Here is a 19162-nt window from a genome sequence, read left to right as displayed (position 1 = left end):
AGATGGGATTTGAAGATGGGAAGAGAATCGATGTTACGAATGTTGGGAGGAAGTGAGTTCCAGAGTTTGGGGGCAGAGCATCTGAAAGCTCTGTCCTCCATCGTGCTAAGACCGGCAGTGGGAAGGGCATACAGAGGTGGAGGGAGGAAGAGGAACTGAGGGAACGAGAGGGAATAGAAATTTGAAGAAGGTCAGAAAGGTAGGGGGGGCAAGGTTATGGATAGCTTTAAATGTACAAAGAAGAATTTTAAAGTTTATTCTATATTTGACCGGGATCCAGTGTAGCTCTTGGAGGACGTGGGTGGTGTGGTGATAGGATCAGGTTCTGGTGATGATCCGGGCTGATAAATTATGGACTAGTTGAAGTTTGTGGAGAAGTTTCTGAGGGACACCAAGGAGAAATGAATTGCAATAGTCAATCCGTGTATTTATACATTCAATAAATATAAAAATGTATTTTGTTTTTTACATTTTTTTTGTTTCACTTTACAATGAACTGTCTGTGTTTTATCAATAATTGCTTTATAAAGTGAGTATTGTGAGGATTGTGGTCAAAATCGGGATCTCCCGATCAAATCGTGAGACTTAACTTGCATGCTTCAACCAATCTTTAAAAAAATACAGTGATGTTTCTGTTTGTCAATTCTGTGTGATCCTAAATTGTTATATCTAAGTATTAAGGTATTTTGGGTAAAATGAAAATTTAATTTCAGGCAAAAAAAAAATCTCAAAGTGCCGACAATAATTCATATTCAGATCATCAATGAATATAAATACGAGCCTCAAGAGGTTAAAACTGTTTTATACAGTTATTACAGATGGAAAAAAATATTTAAATGACATGTGAGAACCTCACTGACCTGTAGCTGAGCGCATCTCTGTGGGGAACTTGGTCATCCTTCATTACAGTCTCTCAGGTTGATATAACTCCCATAGCTGAAACCAAAGGACCTGACTTCATTAATTCAACGTAAATTCATACTCGGGCCCAAAATGTCCTCGGGCAAGCTGCTTGAGCATTCATTCAGTATGTACAGTATGTCCTTTTTAAAGTCCATGATACTCAGAAGTTATGACGGTTGACAAAACTGCTATTAAATCGACACAATACAGTATACTGTATTTGCATATGCAGTTTGCTACGATACTGTGCTAGCTCTGGCCAGTATGCGCTTGTCTCTCGCAGTTTGTGATCCGAGCAGTTGGCTAGTAGCTAGCCAATCATAGGTTGTGAAAACTCTGACGTTGACCAGCCCCTTCAAGACGCTCGTCCGTACCCCTTTTGGGTTGCCACCTCGAAACCTGATTTGTTAGAGCAACAGTTTGATTGACAAATTTGATGCGACAGGGCCCGCAGTACTGATGGTGATAGATTGTGGTACCAGGTAGATTTTTGACCCTGGTAACAAATGATGGCTGAAATGTGATGGGTTAAATGCTTAAATATAAAAAAACACATCTGGACAACAGTGGGAAAAGTAATGAAAAGAAGCTGAAAGACAATTTGGAATTATTAAAAATAATTGATGGATAAAATATAATTAACAACAAGTCCGTGATTCTGATATTTTTAGGCCAGCAGAGAATGCTTTACAGGCCTTGACAGTCCGCCACGGAGTAAATCAGACCACACTTTTTGACAGTGGCAGCTGTGGATTGATTAGGATGTAGCACTACTGAAGGCCTAGGAGTGATATGCACAGCCCCCCACTGAAAAATATAGTACAGTACAGTAGTGGCGGAGGGGGGGGGGGGGAGTAATGGGGCATAGTCATTTTAAAAATGCACTAAGTTATTGTTATCATTAGAACAAAAAGTGTATGAGTACATAATGGACCTTAAGCAGGATGTCAGGGACATAGGATACTGCTAATGGTCAATTGGGTATCCTTCCATTCATACATTTCATCACCAATACAAAACCATATTTGAACATGTTACTAATGAAAATTGCATTGAGGATGCACCCACACAATGTCGGTCACCTTTTTGTACCTTCCATTCAAATTTTATAGAGCAATGCTTCTATGGAAGAGGGTCAGGGGGCCCAGCCCAAATCAAATCCATGAGTGGCGATTGCTGGCCGCACCACGCCCCCGGGCTCGCCACCCCTCCCTGGCTGGACAGAGAGGCCGACGTCACGGAACCACACAGCCGAGGAGGAGTGGACCACAGACGGCCTGTGTCATAAAAACACGCGAAGACAACCGTGGAGGGGAAATTAAAAAAAGGAGGGGACCAAAGTCAGCTCGCCGTCGTCTTCCACCCCCCCCTCGTCGCTGCCATGGTGGCCGCTCGGATTTGCGACGAGCTTTCACCGACATTCGGTGTCGTTGTGGGAGGATTGTGAACGAGGGAACAGCGTGGTCGTATCATTTTTTTCGCCTAGCGGATTGGAAGTGAAAGTCCGCCATATTTTTGATTTACCACGCCCGGGGAGTGGAGCCACTGGGGAAAAGAAGAAGGGGGAGAAAGGGGAAATTGCGGCTCGGCAGTGGCGATGTCTCCCGGTGCCCACGCAGTTGAAGACGGGGCATTTTTTTAACGGAAGAAGTGGAGACGGTGGGGAAAGGAGGTTTCGGGGGTGCGGGTGGCGACGCTTAACGAGATCCCGCTCGAGATGTGTCGTAAACGGATCTTTTGACCACCCGGAGACGGCAAAGCAGATTACACCAATTACAATAGCACCCAAGTGGACTATATTGCGAGGAAGAAGACTCTGATGTGTTGGCGGAGGTGGTGGAAGAACGAAAAAACATCGTTTATTTTTCAAATATCCACATTGTCCCACTCCTCCGGCAGCTCCGTCGTTTGCAGGCCGCTGCATGAGCGGCTTCCACGGCCTGAACACCGGCCTCTTCGGGATCAAATCACAGAGTCTCGTTGACCGTTGCGAATAATAAATAAGACAAAGTGATTAAGAATGACCCTGGAATCCATCATGGCGTGTTGCCTCAGCGAGGAGGCGAAGGAAGCCCGGAGGATCAACGACGAGATCGAGAGGCAGCTCCGCCGGGACAAGAGGGACGCGCGGCGGGAGCTCAAACTGTTGCTGCTCGGTAAGCTGGAGGGAGTGTGTAGCTCAATTTAAACCGATGTTTTGTCCATTCAGTACGTGCTTTATGGAGGTTTATCAATGGGTAATGCCACCTGTGTCAAGTTGCGTGAGAGTCCAGTGCACGGATTGACAGGTTCCTGGATACAAGCATTCAGCGCAAGGTCCACATACTAGTACGATATTCGACTCTATGTACTGGCGTTTAACGACCATCACCCCTGATTGTCAAATACATTTGATTTACGATCGGGACATGTTTCTGGTTCGGAAAAAAATGTTCACAGGTGGACAGCTAACTAATTGCTGGATGTTACTGGAATAAGTTGTTGGCAGTAGTGGTACTAAGCAGTTATGCACAACTAGTAACCTGTAGTTGTCCGACTTGGGTGTCACATGTGTCAAAGACTACATAAATCATACTACTACTACTACATTGAACTTGAACCGGATAGCAAGGAACTCATTGTAATTAAGAACTCTGATGTCACATTTGTCAAATATAAATCATACTACAAGTACATAGAACCAGGGGGTCAAACTAATTTTTTTTTGCCGCGGGCCACATTGTAGTTATGGTTTCCTTTTAAAGGTTGTTATGAATTTGGGGAAACCATTAGAATGTTTCATCTCTTCCACATATTACATACAGAACACACAACAAATAAATAATAAACTAGTTTTCACATCTGAAGTCAAGAATAATGACTGTTTATTGTGGTTTACATGGGACAATTTGAAATTTTGGTTTGGACTTTAACGGGCATCATGGCACTTGACATGCTTGATTTGCTTTCATGGGCCGAATAAAATGATGTGGCGGACCAGATTTGTCCCCCAGGCATTGACTTTGACACCTGTGCTAACAACTTGTATACGACTGGACTTGGAGGAGTCCTGCGTCCGGGCCAAAGTCTGCTTCTTCGGATGAAGGACGCACTGTGTAATGATTAGACTATGTCACAAGTGGCAGTGTAAAGAGCAGCGGCGGCGACAGGGGAAATGTTGATCATTTCGATGCCTTTAGAGCAATTGTGGGTTACGGTGAACCCGTTGATCATGGGGGATAAGTTCATGCTTATAAAGCTTCAAACAGCTGCTACTGTACTTGAGTGCTCACAGAACAGTAACACGTACAAACGGAGCAGCATGCATCAACACTCGCAGATAGGTTTTTTTGTACACTGTGGGAATGCCAACTATTATTGGAGTGTAGCGTTGCGGTGGGGGTTGTTTCTGCCGCAAAGACGTGTGGTATAGCAAGGGTGTGAATGACCAACTCGATAACCTACTGCAACTCTATAACCTACTCCAATTTCATCGTCTCTAAAATACTACCTGTGTGTTTTTGGCCCTTGTGTCAGCTGATCTTAGTCACATTTTTTTTCTGAACAACTCATTGACTCACTATCCCATCTGCTTAATTGGATTATCGAGCAAAAAGCCCATTTTGATGTGATGACCGCGCTTGTGGCGAGAGAGTGGCAGTCATCGCTCTGTCTTCCGGATACTGTTGCCTGCCTGCCTTTTTCACTTCCTCCCGTGAGGCGGCGAGGGGCAGAGTTGAGTTGAAAGGGGGGCAAAGTGGCAATGACGCGAGAGAATTTCACTCACACAACTCACAGTATGCCGTATGTGTTTTTTTTTAAACGTTCAGAGGGTGATTTAACAAAGGCCCCTCACCTTCACTTAGCGTATTTTGATGCCCTGAATTACTCCTTGGCTAAAGGGGCAGACTACAGAAACCCAAACATAAACAAAAATAAAGCTTGACACCCGTAAAACATTGACGTCCATGTCCTTTTTGTCCCCTTATTCTGTTCCTACGACGTGTATATTACCCTCTACGAGGATTTTAATTGGTGGTGTTGTTAAACCTAGCTTCTTTCATCTTAAGCAGCTGGCTAAAATAAAACCTCTCCTTTTTTCATGAGCACCTTGAAGGCAGTAATTCATGCCTTTGTCACAACTCTGCTCGATTACTGTAATCCGCTTTACTTTGGAGTCAGCCAATCCTCCATGAAGCGTCTCCAGCTGGCCCAGAATGCTGGTGCTCGCCTCTTGACTGGTACTCGTAAGAGGGAGCATATAACTAATACTCTGGCATTCACTGGCTCCCTATACATTTTAGATTTCTTTTCAAGATCTTCTTATGTCTTCAAATCTTTAAATGACCTCACTCCTCCACCCCTACGCACCTTGCCGACGCCTCAGGTCTGCTGACCAGACATTAGGTGTGCCAAAAACTAAACGGAGGCTCAGAGGGGATCAAGCCTTTTCCATTGCTGGTCCAACTCTCTGGAATGACCTGCCTCTCAACATTCGGCAAGCCTCCTCACTGCCCATCTTTAAAATATGTCTCAAAACTCACTTGTACTCTTTGGTATGATTCCGACTTGACCTTAGTTTCACTCCCTGGTGCTTTCTACTATCTTTGTCACTGCTTTATTTCCTGTATAGGATAGCTGTCCATGTAAAGCACTTTTGTTGCAGATTCAGTTGTTGTTAAAGCGCTATATAAATCAATATGTATTGTAACATATTTTGAATTCTTGTTTTTTTTCCACTGATTCTAAATTGCCAGCCCAAAGTCTGAATTGTCTTAGGTCAATTTATTACTGCTTACAATTGGAGTGTATGAACTGTCGTAATTGCAAAAACAGGTTTTTGGAACGTCCACTGAAACTTGAAAAATACCTTCAATATTTAAGTATTGTAAAGATCTATAACACCAATTCCAATAGACCAGCCTAAATCACAGCAGTGAGAAGGTTTTAAGATGAAGCAATGAATTTGTTGCTCTGGAAACACTTTATGCAAGAAAGGAGATCAACTTGAGAAGACGGCTGCCGCTTATAACCTTTTACAAATGGCGAGCGAAATGTAACGGGAACACGACGAATTGTCGACACGTTTCGGCCTGTCGCCATGGCATCGCAAGCGGCAAAAAAAAAACTCCATCATGAATCAACAGCGGCGGCAGCCGTGCAAGGTATTGGCACAGAGCGAAAAGATGTTGCTGCCTAATGTTTTTTTTCTAAAAGGCGATAATTAAATCTCACTGTGCTCATGGAATTAATCATATATACTATAAGTGGTTCGGTGTCAGACATATAGATCAGCTGATATTTTTGAAAAATAATGTAAACACCTTGGCAAAATTGTATTTGATACAATGATACTACATGTTTTTTTCTTCAAAAAACTAAACAAAGTTGACAGTTACCTTGTTCTTTGCTTTGAGAAATCGCAGCAGCAGGTGGAACAATTTTCAGAAAAACTTTTATGGGAAGTATTACCGTATTTTCCGGACTAATGTGCACCTTCAATCAATGACATTTATAAAATTGTTCCATCTATAAAACACACCAGATTATAAGGCGCTACTTCAACGAATGGCATATTTTAAAACATTTCCATATACAGGTAACATCAGATTTACGACCGGCGTGATTTACGACCACGACCGCCAGATCCTATTTATTTTAATTCTACGCCTGGCACCGCAACGCGCTAGCATCCCAGCAACGTGTACGACAAATTTGGCCAGCCAGCCTCTCACTCTCGCACAGCGATCGACCGTGTGATGGCACCGGAGGGGAGAATGTCCGGCACCGAGTCTATTCAACATTCTGAATGGATTTCGATTTACGGCCATTTTGACTCACAACCGTTTGGTCGGAACGGAACCCGGTCGTAAGTCAGATGTTCACTGTATAAGGCACATTGGATTATAAGGCGCACAGTCATCTTTTAAAGGAATATTGAATTTTTTAGGTGCCCCTTATAGTCCAGTAATTACGGTAATCTGCCAGACAATACAATATAATACATATTGATTTATATAGCGTTTTATTAACAGCTGACGTTCAACATATTCAACTCTGGACGTCACTGTTTCTGTTCATTAGCTATGTCTTAAGTTTTAAAAACATTGCAAGGTTTTGGGCTCAAAAGGTGGACACCGATTTGCTTATAGGAGCCACCATATCATTCCAGTGACCTTTAATGACAGAAACAAGTAAGGCTAACATACTGTTTCCACATGGGGACTATTTCAAAAGGCCATTACAGCCATCTATAAAATTAACATAAAATATGCATCTCTGAATGGATTGTCAATTTTCTTTATTGTTGGTCAAGGTTATATGTTATCAAAAAATATAGATATAGATGATAAATTCTAATGTGTAACATTTAGAATTCCTTTTTCCTGTGAATCAGCATCATTCTGTTCTTAGTAATCTAATGTGAAGATTTTTATTGCATTTCATTTTTATGCTAACGTCTACTTTCCGACCTGCAGTCGAATCTTTGTTTTCAGGCTCTAAAATGACCTTTCTTGTTGTTGCAGAGGCTAAACTGGGCAGAATAGAGTGGAATTATATAGTGGAGAATAATGTTCTTGACTGTAACGACGGAATGCGTCGCACTTGGCCACCGGCATGCCGCCCCCTCCCCCACACAAAAAAAAACAACAAAACACACACATTCACATTCTCTCGCTTGCCGTTGCCAAAACCATTGAAGAGTTGGCGGCGAGGTAGAGTTCTGTTGCCCTGCCAACATTCTCAATGAACCAGAGGCACCCCCCCTCCCTCCACCTCCCAGCAACTTTTCACTCCCAGATAGTTCCTGTCACTGCTTGGAGACGAGCAGCCAGCACACAGCACGAACTGTATAGGATTTGATTGACTTTGTCAGCCTGCGTGTCTCTAGAATTACATGTGGCTGGGAAAAAAATAGATATTAGCATATACATATTTCATACCAGTTGATAAAAATAATAATTCAGTTTTTAATTGATAAGTAAAACAAACTGGGCATGGGTAAAATGAATGAAAACATCTATCCTAGAGAGGAGGGAAATGCTATTCAAAATCTCTCAGGAAACAAATTTTTAAGGAACATACTGTTTTATTTTTTTGTACTGTACATTATAATGTGTAATAACCAGTTTTTTATTTTTGCATACATGATCCTTTGGCAGTGTCGTAAATTTGCATTAGATGCTAACCCAAAGCAGTCTCATTGATTAACCTTCATAAATTGTTTAATGCGAATGTAAGTATATTCATGTTGAATACACACTGTTTATATTTATATATACATCTATATACATGTAATATATATATATATATATATATATATATATATATATATATATATATATATATATATATATATATATATGTATTTTGTTTTTCTACTTTCATTCCTTTCATCTCTGTGCTGCTGTGAAATGTAAATTTCTCCACTGTGAGACTAATAAAGGCATATCCAATCCAATATATATATATATATATACACACTTACGCAGACGTTCCCCAACTTACGAACGAGATACATTCCAAACGGTTGCTCGTAAGATAAATTCATTCGTAAGTTGCTTCCGTGCTATATTTTGTATGGAATGTATGTTTAATAATAATAATAATAATAATAATAATACATTTCATTTATAAGCGCCTTTCAAAACATTCAAGGACATTTTACAGTCACAGGTTTAAGGCTTATATAAGTATGTTTAAGGCTTGTATAAGTAACCTGTATTGGTTTGTACTGAAAAATAAACATTTAATAAAATATATGCTCAATAAAGATATGTACATGTGCAACTGGAGAGAATACTACATATTTTACGACAAAAATGTTCAAATGTACCGTTGTTCGAAACTCGAATGTTCGTAAATAGGGGAGTGTCTGTATGTACTGTATATTGTATTCTTCCTCATAAATGTTTTTTTCCCTCCCTCGTCCAGGCACAGGTGAAAGCGGTAAGAGCACGTTCATCAAGCAGATGAGGATCATCCACGGCGCCGGCTACTCCGACGAAGACAAGCGAGGCTTCACCAAGCTGGTGTACCAGAACATCTTTACCGCCATGCAATCCATGATCAGAGCCATGGAGACGCTTAAGATCCCCTACAAATATGAGCACAATAAGGTAAAAAAACAAAAACAAAAGACCAAAAAAATGTGCAGAGGAAGAGTGTTTGCATATTTTTAGTGTGCTGTCTATCTCACTCCAAACAGCCATCCAATCATCACTTCCTGCCCTTTGTTTGACACTTCCTGTGTTCTCGCCGTGCTGCATTTCACGCCGCCTGTAGATAAACTGACATTTTCTTGTCAATACGATTTTACACCCCTGCCCTTGACAGCAAGTGGAAACAGAGAGTCCCGTATTTGAGCCCACCCTCAATGACAGGAAGCTTTTATGGAGATTGGAAGCACTGATCAATTATTTAGCAAAGCTGTTGCATGAGCATCCGGTCCGCTCATGCCCCGCCTTGTCAACTCAGGACTTCTTCCCTTCCATACGGTTACTTTTATACATGCTAAATAAATATATGGACAGGTAAACAATCTCAGGTTCTGGGTTAAGGAGTACCATTGCGTGTTTTTTTAAAGCAATCATATGGATAGCATTTTCCAGGATATAAGGCACACCCAAAAGAATTCATTTTCCTTAAAAGATGACCATGCGCATTATACACAGGTGCGGCTTATATGTGAAGTAATACTGAGCCGCAACAGGTCTCACATTTACCACTCGCAGCCACCAAATCCAGAAGTAGTGCTAACCCCAGCCTCAACTGTAGCGGCTCCTAGTGTGGTGTGCCTTATATTTGGAAGTCTTTTATATATTAATATATTTGGAAAACTTTTTTCATTCATTGAAGGGTCACCTTATAGTCCAGTGCGCTTTATACAGCGATACATCATACGAACTTTTTGGTTTACGAATGTTAAATTTATGAAAATTTTACTTTGGCATCCAAACTTTTTTTGGGATACACACGGAGTTGCCTCAATGATTGATGAGTTGTTTGCGAACAAGCCCGTTCTTCTAACGACAAAATGGCAGCAGACTGTTTTTGTTCTCTATTCCCCGCCCCCAGTCTTCGGTTAAAGCCACGTGATTGGTCAAGAAGGCAGCAGTGAGGGGAGGTTGTTTAAACATTAAAGAGACAGGCAGACGACAGTGAGAGTTTCAACTTTTATAGTTCAAAGGCAGAGTGTAGACTGCAAGGTTAAAATATCCCATCAATCAGGCTCCACAAACAACCCGCACAAGCCACTTGATGCAAAAAGCTATCAACCCAGCTAAACAGAACACAATTGATGAGGAACTAGATAAAATTATAACAGAGAAAGCACCTACAATGGATCATTCCTCAAGATGATGAAAGAAGAAGGTGCAGTTCCTCATCAAGTGTTTAATGCTGAAACCGGCCACTCCATTCCATCAAGCCATCAACGACCATCACAAAGGTAAATAAAACAACTTAATTATATAGTACAGTTTATTTCTTTAATTATAATAACATAGCACATTTCTTATACATAAAATAAGGTATCTTTTTTGTAGGTTTAAGGCTTAGAAAATTAAGTAGAAAACGATGTTTTATGGGGACCTGGGAACGGATTATTCTCATTTTAATGGTTTCCTATGGGAAATACATTTTTGGGATACACACTTTTCACCTTACACACTGTCTGGGAACCAATTCAGTTCGTAAGCCAAGGAATTACTGTATATGGAAAAAGTTTGAAAATGCACCATACATTGGTGGTGCGCCTTTTACACCGGAAAATACGGTAATAACTCTTTTTAATATACTTTTGAGCCTTTGACATTGCAAAGTTGATCATCACCTCCTGAAGTGATCACCGCGTCGACTCAGTGTATTTTTGCATGTTGGATATTGACATTTTTTAGGGGAGGCGGGTGTCCGTTGTTGCTCGAAACCTCAAGGCAGAGAAATTGCAGTGGATGCACTTATTGATCATTTGACTTGCTCCACCCACTGGAAGAGGATTGATTGTTCTGCCTGTCACTAAACTGCCTGTCACTGGCATTGAGGGTTGAACGAAGATACGTGTGCGGCAAATGGATACTTTTTGGCGCCGCCCCCTGAAAGCAAAGCCATCCATTTTTATAACCTTAGGAGGTTAAAAAAATAAGAGCTGTTTTTTCTAATGCTGCTCAGATGAATGGCTTTTCAATTCGTTTTAATTGAAAATCGGTTTGATGTACGAGTTACCCACATGACAAATTAAATTAGTAATTCTTGACAGCAGCGTATTAAATATGCACCATTGCAATGATAAGTGTTCAGCCTGTTAACTCATTCACTGCCATCCCCGAATTTAGTCAAGAATTGAAAAGCATGACGTGGCGCGCCATTCCCAAATTTGTTCGGGTTTTGTTTTTTCTTGCGGGGGGAGGGGTGTGTGTGTGTGTGCGCTGATAAAGCGCTGGTAAGACCTGTGGTGATGTTTTCCCTTCCACTAGGGGGAAGCATTTTCCTTTTGTCCATGTTAGCACTTTATTACAGTTCCAGCTGTTATTAAATTGCTATAAGGGCTGTGTATCTTTGTTGTTGGCTGGCTAGCAATCTATTAGCTATCTAGCTAGCTTTCTATCAATTTGAGTTACTTTCGGGTTGAGTGAACGCTGGTGCATGTGGCTGCCACTGCTCACCCACAGAAAAACTTATCCTGTGACTGTAAAGTGACCTTGAGAGTTTTGAAAGGCGCTTAGAAATCCAATGTAGTATTATTATTATTATTATTATTATTATTATTATTATTATTATTATTATTATTATTATTATAACTCCAGACCCATATAACTTAGCAATTAACTCTATTTTTCTGATTAAAGAAGAGAGTCTAAGAATTTGCATTGAATGTTTATGTCGTCCTATAACTCAATATTCTGCTGGTCCTGCAATTTGAGTGAAAATAAAAACCCTGGCACTGGAGTGGATATTTTCTGCATATTGTCTGGCAGTGAATGAGTTCATCACAAATGTCAGAATTATAAACATTAGTTTGCCACAAAGGGAAGTTTTCTTGTCATTAACACAACGTGCACAAAATGGGCAACGTTTACCCATTTGTACATTCTGTCGAAATGCGGGTGTACCTAATTAAATGTCTCCTAACCGTGTCATCGGTTGCAATCCAGTAACCTCATTTCGGAGTCCAAGTGATTATGCCGGTTCGTTCTAATTGCACACAAATGAGGTGTCACATTTATCAGGAAAATCACGTTACAAAAGCAGAAACTGGGCCGCCCCCAAACTTTGCCCTTAATTGGTTAGATGAGATTTGGGATTCGAATATTTGGTCCATGTCAAGCCTCGTGTTGCGAAGACTCAATATAGAATCGTTCGGAATTAGCATCAGTAATAATCGGGCTGATGGTGTTACTTGGCTGACCCCCTCCCCATTTTTTTCCAGGCCAACGCCAATGTGGTCAGAGAAGTTGACGTGGAGAAGGTCATCATGTTTGTCAATCCTTACGTAGACGCCATCAAGAGTTTGTGGAACGACCCCGGCATCCAAGAGTGCTATGACAGGAGGAGGGAATACCAGCTGTCCGACTCGACCAAATAGTGAGTGATGACTGGACAGGTTCAATGTCCAAATGTGCTCATTTCTTTTTCGTCGTATTAAACCCAGAATACAATTTCATTGGAGGGAATCGTGATGAAATGTTATGTTTTGTCAGTTTCAAAACACGACTTTGTTCTTGCACTTTTATCTTTTGTACTAAAATATATTCAATTCAAAGACAAATAACATGTTAAAAAATTATATATATACATACATACATACATATACACATATATACGTGTAACATCCGACTTACGACCGAGTTCCGTTCCGACCAAATGGTCGTAAGTTGAAATCCATTCAAAATGTTGTATAGAGAATCAGATTCTAAATGACACCCTAACTCCCCCTCTCTGGTGCCATCACACGGTCGATTGCTGTGCGAGAGTGAGATGCTGGCTGGCCAACATTGTCATACACGTTGCCGGCCTGCTGGCGCGTTGCAGTTCCAGGCGTAGGATTAAAATGTGAAAAATGGAGGTCATGGTCGTAAGTACGGGTGGTCGTAAGTCGGATGTTACCTGTACATATATACACATACATATTCATACACATCTGTCGTAAGTAACATCTGACTTACGACCGAGTTCCGTTCCGACCAAACGGTCGTAAGTCAAAATGGTCGTAAGTCGAAATACATTCAAAATGTTAAATAGAGCCGCGTAGGCTAAATGACTGGCAAACTCCCCACTCTGGTGCCATCACACGGTCGATTTCTGTGCGAGAGTGAGATGCTGGCTGGCTGGCTGGCCAAAATTACGTACGCAATGCCGGCGTAGAAGTAAATTTTTTAAAATATGATGTGGAGGGCGCGGTTGTAAGTACGGGTGGTCGTAAGTCGGATGCCTGTACCTGTATATTTTATTTATTTATTTATTTATTTTTGAATGACCAGAAACATTCATATCTCTGTGAAAACTGAAATGAGATCCTTTCCCCGCGCAGTTATCTGAACGCGTTGGACCGGATCGCCGAAAACTCCTACTTGCCAACTCAGCAGGACGTACTGAGGGTCCGGGTGCCCACCACAGGAATCATTGAGTACCCCTTTGACCTACAAAGCGTCATATTCAGGTGCAGACTTACCCTCGTAGAAGCCATCTTCTTGTTTCGTACTTTGTCTAACAAGTGCAACGACCCCCTATTGACAGGATGGTGGACGTGGGCGGTCAGCGGTCAGAGAGGAGGAAGTGGATCCACTGTTTCGAGAACGTCACGTCCATCATGTTCCTGGTGGCGCTGAGCGAGTACGACCAAGTTCTGGTAGAGTCAGACAATGAGGTAAGAGGTCACTGTGGACGCCATTTTGTGTGGTCCACCTTCAATATAAACAAATGCATTTGTTACAGAACCGCATGGAGGAGAGCAAAGCGCTGTTCAGGACAATCATCACGTACCCGTGGTTCCAGAACTCCTCCGTCATCCTGTTCCTCAACAAGAAGGACCTGCTTGAGGAGAAGATTATGTACTCTCATCTGGTTGATTACTTCCCTGAGTACGATGGTGAGTAAAACGGACGACATGCTCATAGCTAGTGGAATAGCCTCCATTTTGTTAAATACCGCACCGCTTCATCGTTTTTCACAATCGCTCCCTCCAGGTCCCCAGAGGGACCCCCAGGCGGGCCGCGAATTCATCCTAAAAATGTTCGTGGACCTGAACCCCGATAGCGACAAAATCATCTACTCGCACTTCACCTGCGCCACCGACACGGAGAACATCCGCTTCGTATTTGCTGCCGTCAAGGACACCATCCTGCAGCTCAACCTGAAGGAATACAACCTGGTGTAACCATTAAGGAACCGGGCGCCGCCTATCGAGAGTTGTGTCGCACCCACACATCCAAAATCAATCGCTTGCATCTCATCTTAATTTATTTGCCAACGTTTAAGTTGTCACGAGGAGGTGAGCAAATTCATTGAAATGTTATGTTGCTATTTAAAGGACAACCGACGCCTCCGGACAAGTTGTGTCCATAATTTGTAAAATCACTTGAAAAGACTTCTTTACAAAGATTCCACGGCATATACGCGTATATTTTACGTTTTAAGACTTGCGCTGAATATTCAGGAAGTCTTGTTTTTGAGTAGATGACGATGCCTGACGTGACGTCACGTCTGGAACGCCCCCTGACAGAGAAAGCGACACACAATGCATTGTAGGTACTTTGTTTGGTCTGAAAATTTCGTGTTGATGGCGAAATTAGAAGGAAAACATAAATAACGCAATGGTGAATCGTTGTGTGTTGCACCAAGACTACTATTTAATACTAGTTGAGACAAATTCCCAGCAGACAAAAATCAGCCCATTTCCAACGGAGCTTGGGCGCCATCTTGTGCATTTTCTGGGACGCTACATTGGAGTCCAGACGCCTCAACATGATACAGGAGGACTTTAATCGATTTCAAACATTTATGCTTTCCTCTTCAGAACTATTTGAATCATATTCACAACTGGATGAGTAACAAGAAAGCATCCTCTTCGAATATGAAGCCATTGTTTTGATTCTCGAGCAAGGCAAGACGTGCTGGCGTGATGTCACGAACAAGGGGGCGGGACCTTCTGAAACTGAAACTTTCTGAGGTCATTTTGAAGTAGTTTTGGGATATTAGAAGTCATTTTTATTGGTGTTTTTCATTTGACTAAAATATGTTTTTGGGTATTTTAAATGCTATAAAACGTTTTTCTGATGTCAGTTAGGAAACAAAAAATGCTGTCGGTTGTCCTTTAATGAAGAATTTATTGGGGGGAAAAAATGGAGATGAAAAGGTTTGCATTCCTTTTTAAAAACACGAAACAGTTGCTTTTGACTGACTTATGATGATAATAATAATAATTAATAATAATAAAAAAGCAAAAAACTGTGATTTTAAAAGTGTTTGATTTCATTTGGATGTGAATCCTGATGATGTAGGTACCACTGCCCGGTCTGGCCCAAAATGCATACTGAAAAACACTCGTAGCTACGATCTTTTTTCGCAGTGTAACAGAATGGCATTTAACTCATTCACTGCCATTCCAGAATTTATTCGGGAATTGAAAAGCAAGACGTGGAACGCCATTCCCGAATTTGTTCGGGTTTTGGTTTTTCTTGCGAGGGGGGGGTGCCGGCAAAGCGCTGGTCAGACCTCTGGTAATGCTTTTTCCCTTCCACAAGGGGGAAGCATTTGCCTTTTGCCCATGTTAGCGCTTTGTTTCAGCATGTATGTATTGCATAGTATTTTGGACAGCCACCCTCATTTCAAGCTCAGATAACTCAATACCCATATAATTTAGGAATTACCGTATTTTCTGCACTATAAGGCACACCTAAAAGAAAATATATATATTTTTTAAAGCTGCCATTCGCCTCAAAATCCGGTGCGCCTTATGTATATGTATGAAAAACGTTTTAAAATATGGCAGTCATTGAAGTTCCCCCTTATAATGCGGTGCACCTTATGTATGGAAAAATATTTGAAATGTGTCATGCGTTGAAGCTGCGCCTTATATTCCAGAAAATATGGTAACTCTTTTTTTCTGATGAAAGTATGTTTTTTTACCCTGAATTGAATGCTTACATGGTCCTCAAACTCTATTCTGTGGGTCCTGCAATTTGAGTGAAAATGATAAAAACCCTGGCACTGGAATGGACATATTTTTGCACATTGTCTAGCAGTGATTGAGTTAACAAAAATATTGATTATAAAAAAAAAATCACTCAATTATCTCAGTAAAATGCCTCCCTCACTAGTCGGGACAAACATTTTTTTTATGCATTTTGGGTAGCTTCCCCGCCGCCCACTAAAAGGTATTTAATATAACGTGAGGAGTCACGTGACGTTCGCTAAAAATGAATATTGGAACTGTGCCACATTCACACATTTTATTGTTTTTTTTGTGCGTGCGTGCGTGTTTGTTCGTTGTCCGATGCCAAAAGCAAGCAATTCAACACACACATGCAGACATTTTGGAGCCAAATGTGTTTCGCCACTAGCCCCGCTTTCCTATCACCTGACGTATTTCGGATTATCCAGTCACAGCACAGCTGTCTGGACTGTTGCTAGGTAGAAAGAAGGCAAAGTGTTATTATTAACGTTTGTACCAAAGTTTATGATTGGCTGTTTCCCCCTCATACTCCTCCCTTGAGTCACTTTGGAGTTTTATTTTTTATTTTTATTTTTTTTGCTTTGTTCCCAAGAACACAAGCCTGTAATTTACATGTATTGAGGCATAGTGCAATTATGAATGCTATAATCATTGTACATACATTTTTCTCTCTCTATTTCTCTCTCTCTCTCACTCTCAATATATATAATATATATGGCAGCATCATTGTTGGCTTTGTAATCACGACTTTTTTTGTTTGTTTTGGCAGATTGAATGTGCAGCATTGGAAAAATATGTATCTTTGTAATTGTGCGTCTAATGGCTAAATCTTTTTTGATTGTTTTGTTTTTTTCCCCCGAAAGAAAATGTGTTCTTTACATGTTTTTTTTGTTTCCTTTTATAAGAGGAGAATGTACATTTTTTCTGTTTTTTGGGCCGTTTTGATTCTCAACAAAGAAACATTGTTCAGCTTCAGAAGTACATAAAAAGAAATATGATGATGCGTTGTCATGTCCACTGTTTCGAGTTGTTATTTTGTTCGCTGACCTTGCTCGGCATTTACTGTCCATTATTATTATTTAAAACCCATTTATGCCGACCAAATACATTCATTTTCAAATGCATTAATGTTTCTTGCCACATCAATTATTGTTAATGATATCTAATTATATTATCGTTACTTATATGCTCCGTTTTAACCTATTTGATACTGTTTTGATTTAATTATGATTTTGTTAATGAATTTATCTGTGTTCATATGAACACGCTTGGCATAAATATATAAAAAACGTTAATTCTCACACTTCACACTAAATACGGGGGTGAGTAATATTTTATACTGCCCCCTGGTGACCAGACCAGGAAGAACAGCACAGTAGGAAAACAACAGCTACCGGTAATTCTTTTTCATCTTATCTTGAGAAGTCTTTACTTAAGCTTTTTAAAATACAATCTCAGAGATAATAATACATTTAATAATACATTTCATTCATAAGCGCCTTTCAAAACTCTCAAGGTCACTTTACAGTCACAGGATACCTTGTTCTGTGGGCATGGTAGCGTTCCCTCAACCTGGAAGTAACTCAAATAGATAAAAAGCTAGCTAGCTAGCTAGCTAAGATGGCTGATAGACAGCCAGGTAGCTATCTAGCTAGCTATGTAGCTAGCTAGATAGCCAGTAAGATAGCTAATAGATAGCAAGCTAGGTAGCTAGCCAGATAGCTAGCCAAATAATATTGACAATAGGATGCCTTTTTTCCCTCTTTAACTCATTCACAGCAATTTCTGAATTTATTTGAATTGAAACGCATCACATGGGGCACCATTCCAGAATTTGTGCAGGTTTTGGTTGTTCTTGCAGGGAGGGTGCTGATAAAGGGCTGGTCAGACCTCTGGCAATGTTTTTGCCTCCCATGAGGGGTCAGTATTTCCTTTTTTCCCCATGTTAGCGCTTTTTTCCAGCTTCAGCTGTAGTTAAAGCACTATATAAACCAATATGTATGTATTGCACCATATTTTGGTCATCCATCCTCATTCAATCTCATATAACCAGACCCATATAACTGAGTAATTAACCTTTTCTGATGAAAGAAGAGAGTCTAAGGTTTGTAACGCTGTATTGAATGTTTATGTAATCCTAAAATTCTATATTCTTTGGGTCCTGTAAATTTGAGTGAAAATGACAAAGCCCAGAAAAATGAAGGCTTTTGGGTGCGCCTTATACACCGCAAAATACAGTAATTAACCTGCAAGCAGACGAGGAGGATTTTAATCAATTGTACGCTTTTAGTCTTAAATGCTGAGTGAATATCAACCCAGTTGGGATATGAAATGCGCAGGGTCAATCAATGGGACTCAAAGTTAACATGGTGAAGCTGCAGTTAGCTGTTATGCCGCACACAAATGGAATAAGTGAAGTCACTTTTGCTACCTACTCTAATTTTACTTTGACATTTTTCAAAGGACAACCGACACCATTTTTTTTGTTTCCTAACTGACATCAGAAAAACGTTTTATGGCATCTAAAATACCCAAAACACGCAGGCTGATATTTTTAGTCAAGTGAAAAACACCAATAAAAATGACTAAAAGTGTCCAAAAACTACTTCAAAATGAACCCGGAAGTGGTCAGTTTCAGAAAGTCCCGCCCTGTTGTTCGTGACGTCACGCCATGACGTCTTGCCTTGCTCGAGAAACAAAAAAATGGCTTCAGATTCAGAGAAGATGCTTTCTTGTTACTCATCCAGTTATGAATATGATTCAAATAGTTCTGAAGAGGAAAGCATAAATGCTTTCAATCGATTAAAGATCAATTCCGTCGCATTTTGAGGCGTCTGGACTCCAATGGAGCGGCCAGAAAATGCACAAGATGGCGCCTAAGCTCCTTTGGAAATGGGCTGATTTGTCCGCTGGGTTGTCATTGCGTTATTTGTTTTTTCCTTCTCATTTCGCTATCAACACGGATCAACACAAAGTTTTCAGACCAAAGTACCCAAAATGCATTGTGTGTCGCTTTCTCGGTCAGGGGCGTTCCAAACGTGACGTCACGTCAGGCATCATCATCAACTCAAAAACAAGACTTCCTGAATATTCAGTGCGAGTCTTAAA

At 40.8% G+C, this 19162-nt stretch overlaps 1 protein-coding gene and 1 long non-coding RNA gene across 2 annotated transcripts; one reads left to right on the top strand and one right to left on the bottom strand.

Annotated features, from left to right (window-relative positions):
• Positions 1 to 76: 76 nt before the first annotated feature.
• Positions 77 to 13656, bottom strand: LOC148898856 (uncharacterized). Its single transcript, XR_016114651.1, has 3 exons — positions 13553 to 13656; positions 861 to 936; positions 77 to 381 (listed from the first exon to the last, which is right to left on the bottom strand). It is a non-coding gene; the product is annotated as an uncharacterized LOC148898856 (long non-coding RNA).
• On the top strand, positions 2153 to 17057 carry LOC148898855 (guanine nucleotide-binding protein G(q) subunit alpha). Its single transcript, XM_088993788.1, has 7 exons — positions 2153 to 3059; positions 8818 to 9002; positions 12311 to 12465; positions 13412 to 13540; positions 13618 to 13747; positions 13816 to 13969; positions 14067 to 17057. The coding sequence occupies exons 1-7, from the start codon at positions 2924 to 2926 to the stop codon at positions 14255 to 14257; spliced, it is 1080 nt and encodes a 359-aa protein (XP_088849914.1). The 5' UTR covers positions 2153 to 2923; the 3' UTR covers positions 14258 to 17057.
• The last annotated feature ends 2105 nt before the right edge of the window (positions 17058 to 19162 follow it).

Source organism: Hippocampus bargibanti, linkage group LG04, assembly GCF_051943395.1.
Source record: "Hippocampus bargibanti isolate YZ-2025 linkage group LG04, ASM5194339v1, whole genome shotgun sequence".
Lineage (NCBI taxonomy): Eukaryota > Metazoa > Chordata > Actinopteri > Syngnathiformes > Syngnathidae > Hippocampus > Hippocampus bargibanti.
Note: the sequence above shows the minus strand (reverse complement) of the source record. Positions and strands in the feature narration are given on the sequence as shown.

Bases quoted from the DNA above. Each gene is read 5' to 3' on its own strand.
- LOC148898855 (XM_088993788.1), top strand. From the start codon at position 2,924: ATGACCCTGGAATCCATCATGGCGTGTTGCCTCAGCGAGGAGGCGAAG. The intron at 9,003-12,310 runs GTAAAAAAACAA...ATTTTTTTCCAG, and splicing joins ACAAATATGAGCACAATAAG to GCCAACGCCAATGTGGTCAG. The intron at 13,748-13,815 runs GTAAGAGGTCAC...CATTTGTTACAG, and splicing joins TGGTAGAGTCAGACAATGAG to AACCGCATGGAGGAGAGCAA.